This window comes from Pinus tabuliformis, chromosome J (genome assembly GCF_031772625.1).
Source record: "Pinus tabuliformis cultivar Carrire ecotype Pingquan chromosome J, CPIR1, whole genome shotgun sequence".
NCBI lineage: Eukaryota > Viridiplantae > Streptophyta > Pinopsida > Pinales > Pinaceae > Pinus > Pinus tabuliformis.
The window spans coordinates 957419252-957444185 of NC_142295.1; the positions used below are offsets into that span (position 1 = coordinate 957419252).

The 24934-nt window shown below is 40.8% G+C and overlaps 1 protein-coding gene across 1 annotated transcript in view; it reads left to right on the top strand.

The window, feature by feature from the left end:
* Window positions 1–882: 882 nt before the first annotated feature.
* Window positions 883–24934, top strand: part of TTN5 (ADP-ribosylation factor family protein) — a 163523-nt gene continuing 139471 nt past the window's right edge. Inside the window, exons 1-2 of the mRNA XM_089375979.1 lie at window positions 883–1104; window positions 1227–1337. Of these exons, the coding sequence (XP_089232105.1) occupies window positions 917–1104; window positions 1227–1337 (299 nt within the window). The 5' untranslated portion in view covers window positions 883–916. The remainder of the gene's footprint in view (window positions 1105–1226; window positions 1338–24934) is intronic.

The window sequence follows — 24934 nt, forward strand, 5'->3', positions numbered from 1 at the left end:
GAAGTGGTTAATCCATGTCGCGAAACACACGAGGAGCATTGAGTCCAATATCCAACAGAGAGAAGGGCTTTGGTCGCTATGAGTAGGCCAAAAATAAGAAAAAACCAATGTTTTTATGCCCATACAAGCTCCCATTTTTGGAAACTCATCCACTAGCGTATGCTTTCTTAAGCTAACCACTTCAAAACCATTTCCAAATTCTCAAAATCGCACAACCATAATTTGGAACATTTTATTTCAGCTCCCATGCTCCGTATAGTGACAAAAAGTTCCCATACAACTAGGATCAATTTCTAAAATATTAGAAACTATTCCCACACAACTATGATCAATACCCAATTATATTCCTCGAATATAATGTAATAATAAATTTAATCTTAAACATAGCATAAATCACTCCAATAAATTACACATCACTGTAATTAAATATTTTTTTTTTAATACCCAATACCCGAACTTCATTTAATTACAAGCTCATTAAAATATTACATTACATTGGGGTATACTTAAAAATTTAATTACACAACAATATTTTTCTCATTTTGTTGTCATTTTTTAACAAAATTTCCATACTTTCTCATATAAAAAAATAAGACGTCCACAAAGCTAAAAATGCTTCTTCGTCACAATAAAACGCTTATAGTTCTTTACAAACCCCTTGCTAAATAGAGTATCTCGAGAATCCAAGTGCTAGCTGCTAGAGTATTTGCATAACTTTCACTTATAACTTTAAGAAGTGCTAGCTGCTAGAGTATTTGCATAACTTTCACTTATAACTTTAAGATGTCTTTGAAAACCTAATATTTTAAGATAAAATGCTTTGATATTTCCCCTTTTCCGAAAGAACAAAGAAATAAAAAAAAATAGATACTCTTTCCTCTTAACATTTTCCAGCGCATTGTTTAACGAGGGGTTGATGCTGGGTCCCCTTCGAATCATTGGCATTGAAAAATTCATTCGTTTCCCGTCTTCAAAAACATACTTTGCATTCAGAACCTGTATCTCCTCCCGCCGAACAAGCAAACCAATAGTAGTAGCAATGGGCCTTCTCAGCATAATCAGAAAGGTCAAGAAGAAGGAAAAAGAGATGCGGATTCTCATGGTGTAAGTTTCATTAGAATGTTTCTCATCATCTGTTTGTGGATATTCGGCGTAAGCTGTTTTGATGATAGAAAATGCTATTGGGTTGTAATTCATCCATTCAAAAAATTGATCCACCATTTCAGGGGTCTTGACAATGCAGGTAAGACTACTATCGTGATGCGAATCAATGGCGAGGACACTAGTAATATCAGTCCTACTCTTGGCTTCAACATTAAAACAATTGAATATAAGAGGTACCCAGTCTCAGAGTTAAAATTTCGGAGGGTATTTTCAATAATATTGATAATTTATGTCTAGTGGGTTGTTTTTGTTTGTGGTTGTTATCTATGTAAGATCTAATTGGTACAGTGGCACATCCTGTGTTAGGATTTTGTTCTAAATCAATGTTCCTCTTTAAATAATGAAAGTTAACATTGCTGTTGGGTTGGATGTGTGTTGTGAATAATTATACTTATATAATTTTGAAATTGAGTTTGTTTATAAGACATTACCTGCACCAAAACCTTTACCAATCTGGAACCTGCTGTAGTTGGGATGCAAGTCCCTGGACCCTGCGTTCATGTGATGACATCCTCCCTTACATGTGCTATTACAGACTATCTTGCTACACTGGCATATCCCTCCACATTAATACTTGTCTTCTTCCCCTGCTGAAGATTTTTTAAAACATGGTCAAATCCAATCTATTTCAGAACTGATAAGATGTGTGTGAGAAGCTGTTATGAATGAGAAGGGACGATGCTAGTATGGTAAGTGGAGACATACTGTATTTTTTTCACATTGGCAAAACTGTGAGATAAGGCTGGGTTTATGAAGCGCTACATGCGACATATTGAAAATGTGATAGCAACGTCTCTTACTCCTGTACTAATATTGCTTGCAGGTGTCTGTGTATGTGTTCTGAGTCCCTTTCTTTATGTTTGTTTTATTTGTGATGCCTTCTTACTTGCAAGCATACTTAAAAAACCTAAGTTGCCTATATGTTTTATGGGTCTATGATTGTTGTATTTGTGATGCCTTCTTATTTGCCAGAAAACAAAGTTTGAAGGGGCATATGTGTTTTGTGTGGCCATTTCGTTGTGATTATTGTATCTGTGATGCCTTCTTATTTGCAAGATTACTTAAAGAACAAAGTGGCATATCCTTTGTTCAGAAGCTCGCTGTAAAGGCATGCAAGCTTAGTAGGATTAAGCTGCTGGATTGAGAAATTTTAAATTTCCCGCTCCAAATGCATTTTCAATATTTAATGGACGCGGCTATGATGACATGGTGAAGATCTCCATGCAAATATAGATGATATTTTCTTCTCATGAGCTGGTTTTCTCAAAACACTAGTTCTGCCTTGCTGCAAAAGAGCAGCTGCTGAACCAGTATTTGGCACATCAGGGCAAAAAGCACTCAGTTTTTTTTTTTTTTAAAACAAAAATGACTATTATTAAGAGAAAATCTGCGCCCGGTCGCAGCCAGTACTTGGGAAGTACATCTTGCAATTTCAGAACTACATCAGTACATAATTACTATTCACCTAGTAAACTTCCTAACGTCCTTTGCAAAGAAGACAGCATGGCGGCCTCTACAGAGGCTCATTACATATAGACCGTGAGAAACAATTCAAAATTTATCCAAAATCAGTAGCATAACATCAGAACCAGAACCCCATTACTAGTCCAGGACCAGAAACCTTTTCAAGTGCCATGAAAATCATCCAGATCTATAGTTGGCTTGTTGGGATCAATATCTGGCATAGCTACAGGGGCCTGAGATTGGTCCTGAAGAGCTGGAAGAGTTCTGCTTAGATTGAGCTCTGAAATGATCCCCTTGAGAGCGTCAACCTCATCTTCTAATTTTGAAAGCTGCTGCTTTAGTGCCAGGATGTACTCTGCTTGATCAATCTGCTTGTGGTGCATCTGTCAGAGCTTCACTTGAAGATCATAGTCAGCTCTCTTCAGAGCTTCAATGTCTGAGAGGAATTGAGAGCAGGGATGAGAGTCAGAGACAGAATCGGAGTTAGAGCTAGACTACATTGTGAAGAAGAGGCTACCTTGCCAGAATAGGCCACTCTGAATCGAGTTTGCAGAGAGTGGCAAGGAAATTTTACAATTCAGGCTCCTACAGATATCTCCAAACCCCCTGAAGCTCACATCCCGATGAATTATCAAGAGCCCAGTTCCTTTCAGGCTCAGCAATGTCAATTAGGACTTTCCCAGGGCCAACAACATCCTTTGGCCTGTCAGTGGAGGCTGGAACAGAGAATAAAACCACGCAGAGAAAGTAGAACCATAGATACTGAAACTGCTAAACCAATTTTGAATCAGGGAAATTTCCAAACCAGTTACTGTCATCACAAAGTTACCTCTGAAACAGGCAACCAGCACTGCCCAAAATTCCCAAATGATCACGGGTCCAGGTTCAATAGCCCATTGTGAGCCGGAGAGGCCACTACGCCAGATAACCCACGAACAAAAATTGTAGAAAATCTGTGTAGGTTAACTCGATAATGCAATATAAATCAAAGCAGAATACTATAACCTACTTCTGCTATCAGTTTGCGGAAGCTTAAAGATCGAGCTGAACAATATAACTAGAAGAAGAAGAATCAATGGCACAATACACATGAAAATACTTTGGGGAAAGCCTCAGCTTAAAACCCCACACTATTGTATTATCATACATGGTGGAAATACATAGGAATTATACAAAGCCTTAGCTCTCACAGCGAGCCAGCTCTTAGTACAGTCCTCACAGATGCTCACAGGCAATCTTGGCTTCTCTCCAGCCTTCCTCTCTGCCCTCCAAGCTCCTATTTCCTTGCGCTGTTCCTTTTGGATGATTCTCTCTTACCAAGTGGAAAACCAATCCTCCAAAACTGCGCAATCCTCAAGGATAAATCCTTGATTGCATGCATGAGTTTTCTGCATGAGAAAACACATGCAACTTATAGTACACTGTTCTTGAACATTTATCTCAATTGGGTCTTTCTCAGAATAGACATGCATGAGTTTCTGATGAGGGAATCTTTAGTTAATTGGAGTAGCACTAGTTGAGTGCATTAATGCATCAACTGACTGTTAACTCACTATTAGTTTCTCAAACAGTTTGGAACTAATTTAACTAGACTTAACTCAATAAACTGAGTTAACTAATTACAACTCAAATATAACTCAATCTTATCTCCTTAATTTAAGGGATAACTCTTGCATGACTTCAGAAAGACTTCTAACATGAATTTTTCCAACTAATTAATTTAAAATAAATTAATTAACTATTTCCAAGTAGCTGTTAAGACTAAATTTGATTTTAATTCACAATTTAATTCAAGAACAAATTAAATTGGAATATTCTTGTTGCCATATTTCAACACTCCCTCTTAACAAGAAAGGGATTATCTGCCACCCTGATCCTGTCTCTATGGAACTCGAATTTACACTTTGACAATGCCTTGGTCAAAATGTCAACATCTTGCTCCTCTGTCGAAATATACTGCAGCAACATGATCTGTAAAAAGCCACGGGCAACAAATCTTGCCTTATGCTTCTCCAAACTACCATCAGTAGCTTGCTTTACCTTGTAAAGCCAACGGGAACTCACAACTGACTTGTTCTGGTCTCAGAACCACGTTCCAAACACTGTTACGAACTATGGAGTCATACTCCTCCACCATAACATCAACCCAAATCGGTTGCTGCACTGCTTCCTCAAAGGAAGATGGCTCGGTCTCAACACATTCCCCAGCAAGGGCCATGTATCCAGTGTACCTCTCAGGTGACCTTCTCTGTCTGTGCTGAGAAGATGGTGCTCCCACATTCTCTCTCGCATCCTCCAACAATCCTTCAGCTTCTCTTGTGCGCTTCTGTCCATCTCTGGAAGACTCTGCTCGAGTGGATGTCTCCACTCCTGGAACCTCTGCATGCGGCTGCTCTACATTAGTCTGAGGCTCCTCCTCCTTAGGAACCAATAGTTCCTCCATAGCTTGTAGTTGGAGCTTCCTCTCAAGGGAAACTCGCATGGCCTTCTGCTCATCATACTCGAGATCTGTGCGAACCATTGTCCTCTGACTGGTAAGCAAGTACACCTGATAGTTGTGAGGTGTATCAGTGTACCCCACAAATATCCTCAACTCTGTTGTCGGCTCAAGCTTCTTCCGTGCATCCTTTGTTACATGGCAATATACAGATGAGCCAAAGATCCCGAAGTGACCCACATCTGGTCTCTTACCAGAGAAAACTTCCTCTGGTGTCTTGATCCCAAGTATGCGATGCGGTCTTCTATTCTGCAAATAGACCGCTGTGTTGCATGCCTCAGCCCACAAGTGAAGTGGTAGGCCTTGGTCATGCAACATTGCCCGTGTTGCCCCTACAATAGTTTTGTTCTTCCTCTCAGCCACCCCATTCTGTTGTGGGTTATGAGGTGCCGTCAACTCTCGTTTAATTCCTTCCGCTGCACAGAAGTCCTTAAACTCTTGAGAGACATATTCTCCACCATTGTTGCTTCTCAAGGCCTTGATCTTCTTCCCTGACTCTTTCTCGACCAAAGCTTTGAACTCACAAAACTTTGTGAAAGTTTGGTCCTTCTTCTGCATGAAATAAATCCAGCATTTACGAGAATAGTCATTAATGAAAATCACATAATACCTTTGCTTCGCTGTAGATGCCGTCGAGAATGGTCCACACAAATCAGTATGAACTCGCTCTAAGATAGCTTCTGCTCGATTGTCTCGATCATGAAAGGAAGAATTGGTGTACTTTCCCAAGTTACAACCTTTGCATGTGTCAACTTGCTCAAGTTTACCTTTGGGAAGTTTTGTAGATATCTGCTGCATTATCTTCAAAGCCCCATGATGTAAATGGCCCAACCGCTTGTGCCACAACTCGCCAATGTCTTGGCTTTGCACCCATTCTACTTTCGTACTCAATGCTACACAATCATCTACCTCTAGTTTATAGAGATTCTTCACCTGAATCCCTATCCTCTTGGTCTGACCCATGGCTATGTGTCTTAGGAACGCCTTTCCTTTACAGAAGACAACATCGTAGCCTTTGTCCTCCAACATTGCGACCGATACCAAGTTCTTCTTGAATCCAGGCACATACATCACATCTGTGAAGGTGAGAGGAGCTCCATGCTCCCTCTGAAAAGCAACTGTGCCCACTCCTGAAACATTATACCTTTTGTCGTCATCCATTTCTATGTGCATCTTGAGGTCTTTCTCCTCCAAGGCGCTGAATAAATTTTTATCACTGGTCATGTGGAATGAGGCTCCACTGTCAAGATACCAGACACAACCCATCATCGATGACACCATGCATGTGATGAGGGTAAAGTCCATTTCGAACTGAGAGGCTAATGCCTCATTTTCCGATCCTTCCGAGGATCCCTTCTTGGACTTCTTCGATGGGTAATTAGTCGCATAATGTCCCATCTTGTGACAATTAAAGCATCTTACTTTAGACATGTCACCCTTCTTCCCTCCATGAGAAGAATTCGATTTGAAATGGGAAGCCTTCCCCTTCCCTTTCCTTGCCTTACTTGCTAAGGCCATATTTTCTTCATCATCATTCTTGGATGAAGAACCATCTCGTGTGCTCCCCCTGATCTCCTCCTGCATAAGACTCGACGACAGTCGTTCCCAATCCGGCAGTTTCTCCCTTCCATTCACAGAGTCCTGGTAGCTATTCCAACTCTTTGGAAGGCCAAGGAAAGCAAGGCTCACCATATCATCATTGGCAGTAGTTATTCCCACACTGCCAAGCTCATCTCTGCAGGTGGTGAGCTTGCTCAGATATGTGGAAATAGTATCGCCCTTCTCCATCTTGATTCTTCGAAGCTTGTCCTTGAGCGCCAATTTCCTCCGGTCGCTACTGTTCTGGTAGAGGTCCTTCAATGTCTTCCACATTGAAAATAGAGTATCCTTTCCATGAAGACTCAAGACAATATGGTCTCGGATTCCCTCAAGGATGATCCGTCTCGCCTTCGCCACACACTTCTTCCACTCAGCCAACTCTTGTACATTAGTTGAAGCTGGCTTTGGGATTTCTCGATCAATGAATTCTTTCAAGCCATTGTCTTCTAATACAGCGTCCATTCTATCTTTCCATGCTATGTAATTCGAGCTACCTTCCAAGGCATACTCGAGTCTCAAGCAAAGAACGCCACTGGCTAACCGTGAAGTATGATATGAATTCGATTTGCACTTGCCACCCCGAACTTCAAACTTCGAATTCTCTTCTCAATACACTGTTAACAGCTCCAATACCATGTAGTAAATCTCTACAAATCCAGCTCTGATACCATGTAGAAAATCTGTGTAGGTTAACCCGATAATGCAATATAAATCAAAGCAGAATACTATAACCTACTTCTACTATCAATTTGCGGAAGCTTAAAGATTGAGTTGAACAATATAACCAGAAGAAGAAGAATCAATGGCACAATACACATGAAAATACTTTGGGGAAAGCCTCAGCTAAAAACTCCACACTATTGTATTATCATACACGGTGGAAATACATAGGAATTATACAAAGCCTTAGCTCTCACAGCTAGCCAGCTCTCAGTACAATCCTCACAGATGCTCACAGGCAATCTTGGCTTCTCTCCAGCCTTCCTTTTTGCCCTCCAAGCTCCTATTTCCTTGCGCTGTTCCTTGTGGATGATTCTCTCTTACCAAGTGGAAAACCAATCCTCCAAAACTGTGCAATCCTCAAGGATAAATCCTTGACTACATGCATGAGTTTTCTCCTTGAGATAACACATGCAACTGATAGTACACTGTCCTTGAACATTTATCTCAATTGGGTCTTTCTCAGAATAGACATGCATGAGTTTCTGATGAGGGAATCTTCAGTTAACTGGAGTAGCACTAGTTGAGTGCATTAATGCATCAATTGACTGTTAACTCACTATTAGTTCTTCAAACAGTTTGGAACTAATTTAATTGGACTTAACTCAGTAAACTGAGTTAACTAATTCAACTCAAATATAACTCAATCTTATCTTCTTAATTTAAGGGATAACTTTTGCATGACTTCAGAAAGACTTCTAACTTGAATTTTTCCAACTAATTAATTTAAAATAAATAAATTAATTATTTCCAAGTAGCTATTGTAGATGTTTTCTGTTTCCCACCCCGGTTTTCAGTTTCACCTTATTTCTCCCATATAGTTAAATGCCCATTCCCATAGCCATACATTTAACAGACTGAAAAAATAAATATTGCTGAAAACACAAATTCTGGAAATTTTTCAGAGTGCTGGAAATTGCAGAAATAAAAAATCAGCAATTAAAACAGCCATAAAAACACATTTAAACTCAGTGATTTTTGGTCAACTTGACCCTGGAAAAACCCCCTACAACTCTTGGGGAAAACCAGTTTGAGAGCTCTTCTTTATTTCTGGAAAATGCCTTTTACAGAGAAAATATTTTTCAGCAAAAATCAGCAAAAACAGAAATTTTCCAGCAAGCAAACTTATCTGTTTTTTCAGCTAACAGACAGTCTGAAAATGGCTGTACGGACTGTACGGACCGTACGGATGTACGGACTGTACGGACGTACGGATGTACGGACCGTACGGACTGTACGGACTGTACGGACGGCCGTACGGACTTGTACGGACAGACCTCGAAATTCGTGCAGAAAATCGCCTCCTCGATATTCGTGCTGAAAATCAATTTTTTCACTGTTTTGCTCACTAAATCTGCCTTTTTCTGCTTGTTCTTTATGCTGTTCAGATTTGCTGAAATGCTGCCTTGGTGTGTGTGCCAAACTGCTGCCTCTTTCTCCTCCTTGTCCAGAAATCTCCCTTGCTCTCTTGCTCTCCTTCTCCCAATCTGCTCATGAAAGAATGAATGATCTTTTCCTCTTTTTCCTCCCTTAACCCAACCCTAAATGACTTTTGGGTGATCCCTAAATCCAATGGCTGAAATAGATTTAGATCAATGGCTGAGATTAAATGCTCATTTAAATCTCACTTTCTATTTTTTAATTCACCCCACTTTAATAAAGACCCACTTAGTCATTTATTTCCAAAGTCACTTTTCCTTTCTAATTTTTCATTGACTTTATAAAGTCACTTTAAAATTAGACTTAGTAACTTTATCACTTAAAGTCACTTTCAAATTAGATTTAACTTTATAAAAATTATAAAGTTACTTTAGGAGAAAAATTAAATTCTTTTGGACACTTTTCCCTAGGCCAAAGATCAAAGCCTTAGGGAACCACCTGTCCTCCGGTACCAAATTTCAACACTCCCTCTTACCGAGGAAGGTGTTCCTCACCACACCCATCTTGTCTCTGAAGTAGACATGCTTGCCCCGTGGTAAGGCTTTGGTAAGAATATCTGCAACCTGCTCATCAGTGGAAATATACTCAAGCTTTACAGCTCCCTTCTGAACATGGTCTCTGATGAAATGATATCTGATCCCGATATGCTTTGACCTGTCATGAAATACTGGATTCTCCGTGAGTTTAATGCAACTCTGATTATCACAGTAAATCACTGAAGGTCTCAACGGCTGACCAAATAAGCCAAACAACATCTTGCGAAGCCAGATGGCCTCACAACTAGCTAGACTGGCTGCCATATACTCTGCTTCCGCTGAACTCAGTGCTACTAACTGCTGCTTCCGGCTGAACCATGACACTACTGCTGAACCCAACCCAAAACAACACCCTGAAGTGCTCTTCCTATCAGAAGCACAACCTGCCCAATCAGAATCAGTGTATCCTGCCAATCTCACTCCATCTCCCTGCCTGTAGTCCAGACCATAATCCACTGTCCCCTGCAAGTACCGCAAAATGTGTTTTGCAGCCACCCAGTGAACCTTCCTAGGCTCACACATAAACTGACTCATCGTGTTGACTGCAAAACAGATATCTGGTCTGGTGTTGACCAAATACATCAAGGAACCAATCAGCTGCCTGTACAATGTGGGATCCACCAACTCGGAATCCGAAGCATGAAGCTTCTTCCAGTTGGTGATCATCGGTGTCGACATGGGTCTACAATCCTCCATGTGGAATCTGCTAAGGATGTCCACAATATACTTCCCCTGCCCCAGGAAGAAATGCCCCTCCTCCTGCCACACCTCCAAACCCAAAAAGTAATGCATCAAGCCGATGTCCTTCATCTCAAACTCCGCTGCAAGATCTCTCTTGCAGTGCTCTATGAGTCTCTCTGCACCTGTAATGATCAAGTCATCCACATACAGCACCAGAATGAGAGGCTCCTCACCAATCACAATAAAGTAAAGGTTCGGATCTGCCTCACTCTTTGTGAAACCCATCCCCTGCAAGTATGCATCTATCCTGGAGTACCAAGCTCTGGGAGCTTGCTTCAGGCCATAAAGGGCCTTCTTCAATCTGCACACATGGGACTCCTTCCCATGCACCTCAAAGCCCTGTGGCTGCTCAATGTACACCTCCTCCTGTATGAAGCCATTGAGAAATGCGGTCTTCACATCCATCTGGTGGATCTTCCAACCCATCTCTGCTGCTATCGATATAATGGAGCGGATCGAAGTATATCGAGCCACGGGAGCGAAGGTCTCCTCATAATCAACTCCCTCTACCTGTGAGAACCCTCTAGCCACAAACCTTGCTTTGAATTTCTCAATGCTGCCATCTGCAGCATGCTTTACCTTGTAAAGCCATCTGGAAGTAACCACGGATTTGCCCTCAGGCCTCGGCACCACCTCCCAAACATCATTCTTCATGATAGAAGAATACTCCTCCTGCATGGCCTCTCTCCAGACCTGCTGGCTAGCTGCCTCCTCATAGCTAGAAGGCTCAGAGTCAAGGATGCTGGTAACCATCGCCATATAGCTACAAAATCTCTCAGGTGGTCTACTCTCTCTGACCGGCCTCTTCGGCTCAGCAACAGATGTGGCATCTCTCAAGGTGTCCTGAAGCCACTTGGGCTTCCTCTTCCCTGAGCATGCTTCTCCCATAGGAGAATGAAACTCCTCCTCCTCATCCCCATCAGTAGCCTGAACTCCTGACTGTCTGTCTGCTGTCCTCCTGCCTGCACCTGAACCTGTAGAAGCTGAGGTACCGTGTGAACTGTCCATCAGTGGACTCCCTAGTGAACTGCTCTGTGAACTGCTCTGTATGCTGCCCGGAGCACCACCCCTCTGGCTCGGCGAGCCACTGCTCACTGATGGACCTGACATCCTCATAGATGTACCTCCGGATCCTCCTGATCCCTGCCCACTGGATCCCTGCGACTGACTCAACTGCTGCTGAGGGTCTGGCTGATCCAGATACTCTAACTCCCGTGACCTCCTAAAGGCCCTGTCCTCCTCGAACTTCACATCCCGTCTGACAACAACTTTCCTCTGTGCAGGAATGTAAATCCGAAAGGCCTTTGAGGTCTCACTGTAGCCCACAAAGATACCCTTCTCTGCGGTGGGCTCTAGTTTGGTCCTCTCCTCCTTGGGTATATAGGAGTATGTAATGCATCCAAGGATATGAAGATGACCAAGATCAGGCTTCTTCCCAAAGAAAGCCTCCTCCGGAGTCATGTGCCCCAAGGCACGATGCGGACTCCTGTTCTGCAAGTAAACAGCTGTGTTGCAGGCCTCTGCCCACAAGAACAATGGCAACCCCTGATCATATAACATGGCTTTGGCAGCCCCTATGATGGATCTGTTCTTCCTCTCCGCAACCCCGTTCTGCTGGGGGTTGTAAGGAACAGTGAACTCCCTCCTAATGCCTGCCTCTGCACAATAGTCAACAAACTCTCCAAGGGTGTACTCTCCTCCATTGTCCGACCTCAGGGACTTGATCTTTCGACCTGTCTGAGTCTCCACAAGAGCTCTGAACTCCTGAAACCGCTTGAAGACCTCACTCTTGGTCTTCAAGAAATAAATCCAGGTCCTCCTGGAGTGATCATCAATGAATAAGACATAGTACTCATATCCACTCAAGGAAACATGAGACATCCGACCGCTCACATCGGAATGAATCAAATCAAGTATCCCCGTCGCTCTGCTGTCACTGCTGGGAAAAGGGGATTTGGCAAACTTGCCCATCGCACAACCTCTGCAAGTATCATGGTGATCAGTACTGAAATCTGGCACACCTGTAGTGATCTCCCGCAATGTCCTCAAGGCTCCATGAGACATGTGCCCCATCCTGCGGTGCCAAATCTCACATAGCTCAGAACTGCTAGCTCTGCTGTCGGTACTACAGCTCAATGCCAAAGGGGGCTGGAATGCAAACTTGTACACCTTTGCATGGCGTACACCTATCACTCTAGCTGAATCAGCTGGAGAGCCCCTGGGATACATCAACACCTGTCCTTCCCTGAACAGTACCTCATATCCTCTGTCCTCCAACGCTGAGACGGATATGAGGTTCTTCCTCATCCCTGGCACATAAAGAACCTCTGACACCTTCAAGGGAGGTTTGGACTCCCTCTGAAATGTCACTGTCCCCACCCCGACTGCTCTAACAACTCTGTCATCACCGAGTACTACCTCAATATCAGTGCCACTCTCTGAAAGCTCTGAGAAGTACTCCCGGACTCCTGTCATGTGACGTGAAGCCCCACTGTCCACATACCAGATACCTGTAGATGCTCCGCTAATCGAGGGAAAAGCATGCTCCCTCTGAACCTGTGTGGCAGGTGATCCTGCACTAGAGGACTCACATGTAGTGAACGCAAACTCCCGGTCAAAACGACCTGCAAAGTCCTCAATCTCAGCTGACGCTGCCACATCCTGGGTCTTCCCCTTCTTCTTCTTCTTCTCCGGACACACAACTGCATAGTGTCCCATCTTCTGACAATTCCAACACTTCACTTTGGAATAGTCCTTTTGTGAGTTACCCTGTTTACCTTTACCTTTGCCTTTGCCTCCACCACCGCTTGTGGAAGCCTGCTTCTTCCCTTTGCCTTTCTTGCCTCCTGCCACCAGTGCTACGTCCTCACCCTGCTCAACTGGCTTGGCTGCCCCAAGCTGTCCTTTCCTGATCTCTGTCTGTATACAATCATCCCAAAACCTCTCCCATGTGGGAAGGGTCTCACGTGCACAAACCCCATCAGCAAAGTTCAACCATGAACGGGGGAGGCCATTCACTGCAATACGCACCAACTCAGTGGATGGAATGGCCTCTCCAATCGCTGCCAACTCATCTCTCACATTGGTAATCTTTGTGAGATATCCAGCTGCACTATCATTCCCCATCTTAATGTTCTTCAGCTTCTCCTTCAGGACCATCTTCCGGTTCTCATTGGTACTCTGGTAGAGATTGGACAATGCTGTCCACATCTCATGGGCATTGCTCTTTCCTCTCACATGAGGAATGCAATGGTCTTTGATTCCGTCTAGAATCAGCCTCTTACCCTTGTTGTTCTTTCTATTATAAGCTGTCAACTGAGTAGCATCAGTAGGCACAACAACAGGGTGCTGTGCTGTATGCACCATGATATCCCAGACTTCTGCCTCCTCAAAGATACTCTGCATTCTCTCCTTCCAAACGCTGTAATTTGTATGCCCATCCAACCTATCCTCCACCCTCAATCCCAATGACATCTTGCTGTCCTAAAACTGAAAAATAGCACTGCTGTGGTAAAGATAAACCTGCTGTTTATGAAAAATCAGCTTGCTGGAATTTTCTGAGTGAAAAATCAGCAGCTGTATTTTTTCTCTTTTGCTGTCCCAAACTGCCCTTCAGCACTCAAGCTCCGATACCATGTAGATGTTTTCTGTTTCCCACCCCGGTTTTCAGTTTCACCTTATTTCTCCCATATAGTTAAATGCCCATTCCCATAGCCATACATTTAACAGACTGAAAAAATAAATATTGCTGAAAACACAAATTCTGGAAATTTTTCAGAGTGCTGGAAATTGCAGAAATAAAAAATCAGCAATTAAAACAGCCATAAAAACACATTTAAACTCAGTGATTTTTGGTCAACTTGACCCTGGAAAAACCCCCTACAACTCTTGGGGAAAACCAGTTTGAGAGCTCTTCTTTATTTCTGGAAAATGCCTTTTACAGAGAAAATATTTTTCAGCAAAAATCAGCAAAAACAGAAATTTTCCAGCAAGCAAACTTATCTGTTTTTTCAGCTAACAGACAGTCTGAAAATGGCTGTACGGACTGTACGGACCGTACGGATGTACGGACCGTACGGACTGTACGGACTGTACGGACGGCCGTACGGACTTGTACGGACAGACCTCGAAATTCGTGCAGAAAATCGCCTCCTCGATATTCGTGCTGAAAATCAATTTTTTCACTGTTTTGCTCACTAAATCTGCCTTTTTCTGCTTGTTCTTTATGCTGTTCAGATTTGCTGAAATGCTGCCTTGGTGTGTGTGCCAAACTGCTGCCTCTTTCTCCTCCTTGTCCAGAAATCTCCCTTGCTCTCTTGCTCTCCTTCTCCCAATCTGCTCATGAAAGAATGAATGATCTTTTCCTCCTTTTCCTCCCTTAACCCAACCCTAAATGACTTTTGGGTGATCCCTAAATCCAATGGCTGAAATAGATTTAGATCAATGGCTGAGATTAAATGCTCATTTAAATCTCACTTTCTATTTTTTAATTCACCCCACTTTAATAAAGACCCACTTAGTCATTTATTTCCAAAGTCACTTTTCCTTTCTAATTTTTCATTGACTTTATAAAGTCACTTTAAAATTAGACTTAGTAACTTTATCACTTAAAGTCACTTTCAAATTAGATTTAACTTTATAAAAATTATAAAGTTACTTTAGGAGAAAAATTAAATTCTTTTGGACACTTTTCCCTAGGTCAAAGATCAAAGCCTTAGGGAACCACCTGTCCTCCGGTACCAAATTTCAACAGCTATTAAGACTAAATTTGATTTTAATTCACAATTTAATTCAAGGACAAATTAAATTGGAATATTCTTGTTGCCACAAAAATGACGCACAACGGGATGCCGAGTAATCAATTGAAGAGACAGGGTACAGACTGGGTGCTCTTCACAGAGTAGATTGAAAAAAGCTCTTATGGATGCTACAATTACCTCCCAGGACCCAAAATTGTTCCAATTCTTCAACTGCAAGTCTGAAGGACACATGAACAGAGCTGCTGAGGGTCTAAATGAATTCAGAGCCAAGTTGGCAGCGAATTTATCATCAAATTGCCTAAATTGCCACACGAATTCCGTCATATCCTCATTAAGTTTGCTGGGGCATCCATGCACCATACTGTTCACAGACCTTGTCTGAGGGGCATTCCAAGAATTAAGCTTTGAGATTTCGTAGATGCGAGCATGCGAAACGAGGACAGCATGACTAATCGCCATAATGACAGCTGGACAAAAGTGACAAGAGAGAATCCGAGAGAAGGTAGAAGGGGGGATGAATGTGGAGGGTTGGAGGGTAGGGGTGTATGTTAGGGGGTGGGAGGAGGAGCCAAAGGAGGGAGGATTAGGGACAGGGTTAGGATAGAGGGCGGGGGGAAAGGGGGATATAAGGAGAGGGGAGAGAGACATAAGTGCTGAGGGAAGATAGGGGAAGAAGAGCAGGAACCCTTTATTTCACACTTATTAGCAATAACTGAGATAAAGTCAAGCAGAGATCTAGAGACACACTTCATTGGATGTTAGGGGATAGAACAGATAGTGTTGTTCCCATTAATTTCTAACATAGCCTCATCTAATGCATAGGGCTTGTTAGCTTCCAAATCTGCCTCCACATTATTGCTTCTAAGAACATGGTAGCATTCTCTGGATTGGGAAGAATATATCAAAGATTGAATTCTGTAAAGGATTTGGGAGAGGAAGTTCTCCTTAGGGCTACCCTGCCTATTGAGGTACTGAATTGTGATCGATGAGTCCCCCAAAATTATGATGTCTTTAACTCCTTGATCTTTTGGCTATTCTTAGTCCTTGATACAGGCCATACATTTAAGCCTGGTTGTTAGTTTTCTTTCCCAATCCCCATGCATAGTGGATTTTTACTGTTTCATTGGGATTTGATAATATCCCTGCCCCTCTCACCACCCCAAAAAGCACTTAGTTTTAATATCCCCAAGCATGAAACCCATGCTTTAATAAGTCATAATAATAATAAAAAAAAATATTTTCTTCATTATTTTGATAATTACATCTCAAGTACATTTATGAAGACTGAACCTAGTTACAAATTTCAACACTCCCTCTTAACTAGGGAGGTATTTATCAGTACAAGTACAAATAAGATCTCATAACACATGAACCATGAAGAACTTTAGGCACCACAATGCCATGGACTAGATTCCTGACCTGGGCAATCTATCCAAGGTATCTCAACAATTTAGGCACTGCAATGCCATGGACTAGATTCCTGACCAGGGCAATCTATCCAGGTGGGACCAAGATGGACTAAAGCTTTCAGCCTCTCTAGGTACCATCATGCTTACTTACTAACCATCAACCCAGGGATCTAGGTGCTTATCCGAGGTTAGAGATCCATGACCAACGCCACCCTCCCTACTTTGGGAAACTGGACATCAACACAAAGTGTCGGCCAAATGTTTTCCCAGGCAATGTCTTACAAAGCCTCAACTTCCCGATCGGTAATAAATCCTTGCCGATCGAACAAAGCGACAACAAATCTCTCCCTAAATGATCGACAACACTTAAGCATGTGAAAACATGCTATCAAACTTCTGAGAGATTTACTTGTACGAACACAACCCCAATCAGTAACAATTTTCAAATGTACATAAACATATGCAAACCTCTTGGGTTTTCCAGACAACTTGATATTGCTTCTCAACTTTCACAGTAGCAATTCGAGCTTTTTCAATGAATCTTGACAAAAGATTCCTCAACCATGCAGCTTCCTTTCCTACTTCTCATGCAACAATATATTGATTTGGCTTTTTCTTATTTCAATTTTCCTTCAAAAATTCATTCTCCAACTTCTTCTATCAAGGTGTCCGTCATGACTATGATATGACCTCCCTCTCAACTAGGGAGATTCCTTTCATCCGAGCTCCCTCTCAATCTAGGGATATTTCATTCATCCAAGCTCCCTCTTAATCTAGGGAGATTTTTTCAGTCAAGCTCCCTCTTAACCTAGGGAGATTTCATCCAGGCTCCCTCTTAACTTAGGGAGTTATACTTCTTCTTTATGACATTGGAGAATCTTTCAAGGCTTCCATCCTTCTTATCAGAGTTATTCACATCATACTTGTCACATCAACTTTTCTTTACGAACATCTTCACTATCTTGAAGATCACGCACCTGCACAACTTAGATAGCAAGTACAACCAAATCTATAAAAGCATGAAGCTAACTATATCAAAATCATGGAAACATTCAACTTTATATATCAGATACTCAAATTTAATTACAAACAAGAGACACATACTCTTCAACTGCTTGCTAGCGATTTTGTCATAAACCCTAGACTACTTCATCAAGGCTTCAGGCATTTCATAACAACTTTCATTACATCTAGGGTTTCAATGTTTCTTCCAAAGGTATGACATACCCTGCTACAACATATTGCAACCCTAGAAACAATTCAAACAAAAATAGATCTACAAAGTATCTAACAACTTTCAGAAATCATATGTTAGACTTCCCATTAGGGTTTCATACAAAACCTATATTTCATACATGAGATTTAACAATCAAGATCAATCACAATTCAATCAATAACATGACTAGCTTCCATTAGGGTTTGTTGCAAACCCTATATTTTCTCAATTAAGCATCAATCACAATTGAAACTTAGAATTCAACCATCGTACACAAATCTCAAATTATCAAATTGTCATCATTCATCAGAGGTTTTCACTTCTACTAAGGTTTAACTCCAAAACCCTAGATTTCACAAATACTATCATCCTAGAGAAAACAAACTTTGACAAGGGCTTAGTTCCAAACCCTAGGACTCATGACCATCAACAATTAGGTCAACTCATATATCCAGGATTCCATCATCATGCACAAGCATATCACAACATGTGTTAGTCAAACCCAACTACACAAATATCAATAAGAGTTAGACATATAACAGATTTGATCAGACCAGGGTTTGATCGGACAAACACACACATCCCAAGGAAATCATTTCTAAGACATTATGAGGGTCTTGCTTATACATTCTACCAAACCCTAATGATTTAGGGTTTCAATACAAAATATAACAAACCCTAATTTATTAATACTTCAAAGGTTCAGGATTTTAGACATTACCATTCAACCCTACCAAGTTAGGGTTTCCATAATCATACCAAAACCCCAAACAAGACATCATCAAAGCATTGGTCAGTTACTTTAGACTTCATCAAAATATCAAACATTTTCTTTGCAATGACCCATTTCGATCTATGAGCAAAAGGGTATTAGCATGCATACGATGTATGTTTATGATAGTTACATATGCATACATCACATGCCCTGCACTAGCATACATATTTAATAGTTAGGAAAAATGTTTGAATGAAAAATGGGCTAAATACCTAAATTATTGAGAAGGGAAATATTACCTAAAATTCGACACTCAAAATATACATATTAAATACTTCGTACTTATAAGGTTGTTAAATAAAATTTACAATTCCAGTCCTTCTAATGTAAATATGGATCACTATAGCGTTAAAATTATAAGTTAATTATTGTTGATATATATATATAAGAGTTACAATTACTAAATTAATATAACAAACATTTGATATTTATGTATAACTATTCATTTTTTTATATTATAATTAAAATTTATAAAAGTTAAAATTATTAAGTTTAAACATGACAAAGATATCAATATATATATATATATATATATATATATATATATATATATATATATATATATATATATACGTACCCTGACGTCCTAGTTACATGTAAAGCTTATGACTGTCAAATAAAATCTGATGAGGGTGGTGACCGCCTAGGAAGGGTATTTATCCGAAGTACGTAGAGACACTAGGAAGGGGGTTTTTGAGGTAAGAAAGACTGGAAGGAGAACGGGAGATCTGAATCAGAGCTGGAGATTCGAATCAAAACTTGAGATTTGAGCAATTGTTCTTGAAGCTTTTGGGTACGGGGGGCAAAATACTCCAATTGTGAAGTATATTGGAGTTGGGTACCAAGGTTGTGCTTAGTTTGGCTGGGAGGATTTGGTCATTTGGTATCGGGAGAAATTGGGGCTACATCAATGCGGAATCGATATCAAATTCAAAAACTAGGTATGTATATGTGAATTAAATTGATAAATTATGCCTAAATTGTAACTGGTAAATTCTGTAGAAATTAGTGGTTTAATTTGGGTTTGGTCCTAATATTCTTTCAACAATAACCCTAAGTAGATTAGGGTTTACACATAATCATCGACATACTCTTAAGTTAGGGTTTTCATAATGAACCTTCCTAGGGTTCCACAAGAGCAATCAAAGATATGAGGAGGGTAGATTAATCTTAATGTTGAATCACCCAATCAAGAATCTTTTAAGATTCAGGGAAGCTAGACATAAGAATGTTAGTAATAGCTTATGAAGAATGGAGAAAGCAAAAACTTATAATTCAAGACATACCTCTTGTTTCTTAACAAACTTTGTACTTTCAATGCTTTGTTTTGTGAGACCTTCCTCCTCGAGACTTCAACAAGTTTTCCTAAACAAGGAAAATAAGAGGAGAAATGTGATTAGTATTTTATGCAAACAAAAACATATAAGTAAGGAAAACTCAAAATGAGAATGGTAATAGGATACTTACCTTTTGAGGTTGATGAGGGCTCCCTCCAAGCTTGAGTGATACTTATAACCTTAAGAACAAATAAAATGTTTTTCCAAAATGTTAAACCTACAAAAACTAGAAATCAAAAAGAAATAACAAAAGCTTAGATCAAAAGACTTTAGTAGTGTAAGTCCCTTAAATCCAATTCTTCGGGCTTAGTCTTCTTTGGAGATCCTTCTTCAACTACATTGGCTTGATCCCTACTTCTCTTCTTGTTCTTCGGATTGTTGGGGTAGTCACTTCTATAGTGACCCATCTTGTGGCATTGGTAGCATTCTATCTTGGACATATCAACCTTCTTCCTTGGCCCTCTTGACTTCTTGGAGTGTCCTTTCTTGTGAGAGGTAGAGTAAGCATTTGACACAATTCCTTCTCCGTTGTTGGATACTAATGAAATCCTCATTTCTTCTTGGGTGCAGGCATTCCACAGTTGTTCAAAGGTGGGAGCTTCTTTCCAACTATTGAGACCTGAAGCAAAAGAGCTCCAAGTAGGTGGTAGTCCCAACAGTGCAATGATTACTAGCTCCTTCTCTGGCACTATTTCATCTATGGCTTGAAGTTCATCTCTGATCCTTGATATCCTTACAAAGAAGGAAGCCACAGTATCATCTTTAGTCATCTTTGCAGTCCTCAACTCATTCTTCAAGCTTGCTACTTGACCTATGTTCTTGATAGTGAATAATTTTGTCAATGCTTCATACATTTCTTGAGCATGGTCTATATTGGAAATGTATGAGACAAGATTGTCTTTAATGCTTTCTACCATCAGAGTCATAGCCAATATTTCCAATTCCCTATACTTCACCCTGTGTGCATCATCCAAGACGTTATTCTTTTCAAGAATGAGGTCAGTGCTCTTCTTCCAAGACCTGTAATTTGATGCTCCTTCCAACTTGTTCTCACTCTTTAATGTGTTAGACATTGTCTTTGAAGATAGAGAGTCTCTTCTCTTATAAGATCTCCTTATATGATCCCTAGATGAATCCTTTAGATCCCTTCTCAGAAGATACTCAAGAATGCCTTTTCCCTTCTTCACCTTAGCTCTGATTCCATGTTAGAAAATCAGAAAGGTAGAAAGATTTTCTTATATAGATAATTACTTGTGATTCTTTTATCTTTATATTCTTCTTTATCTTTTAGTTCATCAAGTAATTACCAAAATAGTAACACAAGGACAACGTATATAGGCGGATAGCCAGGGAAAAGCCCCCTATCTAGGGGAAAAGCCAGTCAACAATTCTTCCTTCAGTAGTTTCTCGAGATAATCCAAGACTCTAGACCCAGACAAAGATTCCCTCCACACCAAGTCAACCCTCAATCCTTCTTGCAAATGACAACTCTTCCAAAGCAACTTCGACCTAGCAGCATCAACACCAGCTTCGACCCATCAGGTGTAGTAACAACAACTTTGACCAGACTTAGAGAAATTCAATCTCCCTTGATACACCTCAGAATGGAGTGAGACTTGTCCCAAAATTTTGGTTTTGAGCCCTTCTATCTTGCTTTAGAAACTCACACTTCTTTCCAACTTCTTTTCTAGACCTTAGACAATTTCGCACTTCTCCAGCTTCCAACTTCAAAGATCGAACTATGCGAGAGAGAATGAGATGCTCCAAATGAATTCAAGTTCCTTGTATTTATAGCCTTCTGTGGAGGTTGAATTACTTGTCATGAGGCTGACTTGATCTTCTTGAGGTCGACTTGGTGTGGAGGAGAACAAATTCATTTTTGACTAAAAAATAATTCTTTCTACATGGTCTGGAAGCCCAAGAAGGGTCTCTTTAAATGTACAATGACTCTAATGAATAGTGTGGAAAAAGTTTGCAAAAAATCGCGATTTAATCCTAAAAATGCAATTTTTGAACTAAACGATTTAATCCCCCGACTTTTTGGCGACTTTTTCACAAAGGAAAAAATCACGATTTTTTCGTTATACTCCCGATTTAATTAGGAGTCGACCCAAAAAGTCGGCCTCCCTTCCTAGGCCACGGATAAAGAGGTTGCAAAGGTGAAAATTGTCTTATTTTTCACTGTTTTCTCTCCCATTCGGCACTGTGGAGATTCGTAGGGGTTTACCATTGCCTTAGAGGAGAATATTTGTGAGTTTTGAGGTGGAGATTTGGAGATTTTTCCACTGCTCATTGTGGGAGATTCAAACTTCAAAGTGCCGAATTGCTACTGCCCAGTGCCAGGTATGTATTTTAATTTCTCTCATAGTTTTTTTACACATGATTTCTTAAATCTTTGTATACTTCTCTAAAATTCTATTAGTTTGTTTATGTCTTATTTTTGTCTAGAATCTAGATTCTAGATTGAAGCAAAACTTCAACCTTCAAGATTAAAATGACAAAAATTCAATTTTCAAACCCTTGTTTACTGAATTTGAGTGTTTTCAAGTGAATGAGAAGAGGCATTTAAAATCTAAAATCAACTATTGCATTTGTGTTTGCTTTTTATGTGATGGGAAATTTTTAATTTGTTTCAATTTTTTTGTGTGCCTAGGTTTAAATTCAAGTTCAAAGTTTAAAACAAAATGCCAAGGCTTTTGGACGCTATGTGGGAATATGGTGAACCTGATACTATACACGAATCTGGGGGGATCATATGTTAGGAGGTATCAACAGATTAAAATTCCATATGGGGCAAAATGTTGACCTTTGCCCAAATACAACTCCAGAAATCATTCGACGGGCCATTCAATCATTGATGGATAAAGAGGACGGAAAAGACACCAGGGCAGCACTAAAAATCCAACTTGTAGGGGCCTCAAGAGTGGGGGGAATTGAGAGTGGCAGTGCTTCTTCAGCATCACCTTCCTCACCCATAGGTCCCAACCCCTCATCTATCTCATATTTTTTTGTTCCTAGAACCACAACTGGTGCACAACCTGGCATCAAATCAGCAATTAAAAAAAAGGAAAAGGCAAAAGCTGATAGGTTGGTTAGTAAGTGTCTTCTATGGAGTGATGTTCCTTTAACATTGCCAAGACAAACCCATTCTACCAGCCTATGTTTGATGTTGTTGCTGTCATTGGCCCGGGGTACAAAGCCCCCACCTTTGTAGAATTGAGAGGGCCTCTTCTTCAAGATGAAAAGACTGATTGCACTTCTAGATTGGAGGAGTTTAGGGCATCATGGGAACAAACTGGATGCACAGTCATGTTAGATGTAGGACTGACTAGAAGGGTAGGACCCTTCTTAACTTCTTGGTTAGTTGTCCCAAGGGGACAATGTTTATGAAATCTGTTGATACATCTGCACACATTAAAGATGCACGTACATTATGTGAGTTGTTGGACATCTTCATTCAGGAAGTAGGCCCAAGCAATGTTGTCCAAGTCATAACGGACAACGTTGCAAATTATGTTGCAGCTGGCAAGTTGCTTATGGAGAGGTATCCTAACTTGTTTTGGACACCTTGTGCTGCTCATTGCATTGACTTGATGTTGGAGGATATAGGTAAGATTCCTATTGTGAGGGATATTGTTGAATCATCCAGGAGCATAACAAAATTTATATATAATTATGCATCTGTGCTTAGCTTGATGAGAAAATACACCAAAAACAAAGAGTTGGTGCGTCCTGCCATTACACGATTTGCCACTACTTTCATATCTCTTCAGTCTCTGTTGAATTCTATGTGGGATGTGAAGAGCATGTTTCTTTCAGTGGATTGGCGTTCTTTATCTATTAGCTGCAAACCAGAGGGAGAGGGCATATGCAGACTAGTTTCATATGATCAGAGCTTTTGGGCAGGAGTAGAGGAGGTGTGTGCCATTTCAGAACCTTTGGTAAGGGTTCTTCAGTTGGTTGATGGAGACAAGCCCACAATGGGCTACTTGTATGAGGCCATGGATAGGGCCAAAGAAGCCATTCGTGCTTATTATGAAGATAAGGGAGACGAGGGGTTAGAGAAACAACAGGTCATATGGAGAGTGATTGATGAGCGATGGAACAATACCCTCCATCGCCCCATTCATGCTGCAGGTATCTACCTCAACCCTGCATTTTCTTACGCTTGTGGTTTCAAATTTGATGTTGAGGTGATGGATGGATTCTTCACTTGTGTCGAGAAGATGGTGTCATCTGAGCAAGAACGTGAAGATATTTCTAAAGAAATGGAGGTCTATAGGATGGGAGGTGGCACATTTGGTTTTAACATGGCTATTAAGAATAGGACGACCAAAATGCCAGGTAAGCTTCAATTTGTTTCAAACTTTCAAGTTTAGAATTTCAATGTTTTTTTTTTATGTTTCTCATTTTTCTTTTAACTTGTAGATGCTTGGTGGACAAGCTATGGTGCCAGAGTACCCCATCTCCAAAAGCTTGCCATTCGAGTGCTCAGCCAAACATGCAGTTCCTTTGGGTGTGAGCGCAACTGGAGTGTATTTGACAAAATACACAGCGAAAAGCGCAACAGATAAAAAAATTTCAAATTAAATTTTTTGAATTCATTTGATTATTTTTAATATTTAAATTTTCTAAGTACTAATTTACAATCTATGACCCTAATACAGATTGGAGTCCCAATGCCTCAATGACATGGTCTACGTCTACTACAATCTTTGATTATGGGTGAGACAGCTTCAGACACCTACTGATGTGGAAGCCATCTCATTGGACAATATTGATACCACCTCTGCATGGAGAGTCGAGACTGAGAGGCTGATCATGGACTCGATCCCGGATTGGTTAGGTGTGGATCTAGAGGATGTAGCAGTTGCAGGGGAGGGAGAGCCAGAGGTAGAGGAGGAGGAGCAACATCAGGGTCAGGGGGTAGAGCTGGTTGAGGATGATGAGGAGGAGGTGACACCATCTAGGATGGGCAGCAGCAGCAGAGGCCACCTCTTCCATCGACTTCTAGAGGACGATTGAGTCCATTTGTATCCCCAGGGGCAGGGCCTTCTTCCTCTAGAGGAAAAGGCAAAGCCGTTCCCTATTCCCGTAAAAGGGGAAGAGGATCTCAGTGACTGATTACTTGATGACTTTTAGATGACTCATGAATCCATGATATACATTTATTATATTTTTTGTTGATATTTTGACTCTTGAGAGTTGAGACTTAGACAGGACTCAAAATTTAGGAGTTGATTCACTATTTTGATGTGTGATGTAGCACTAGACTT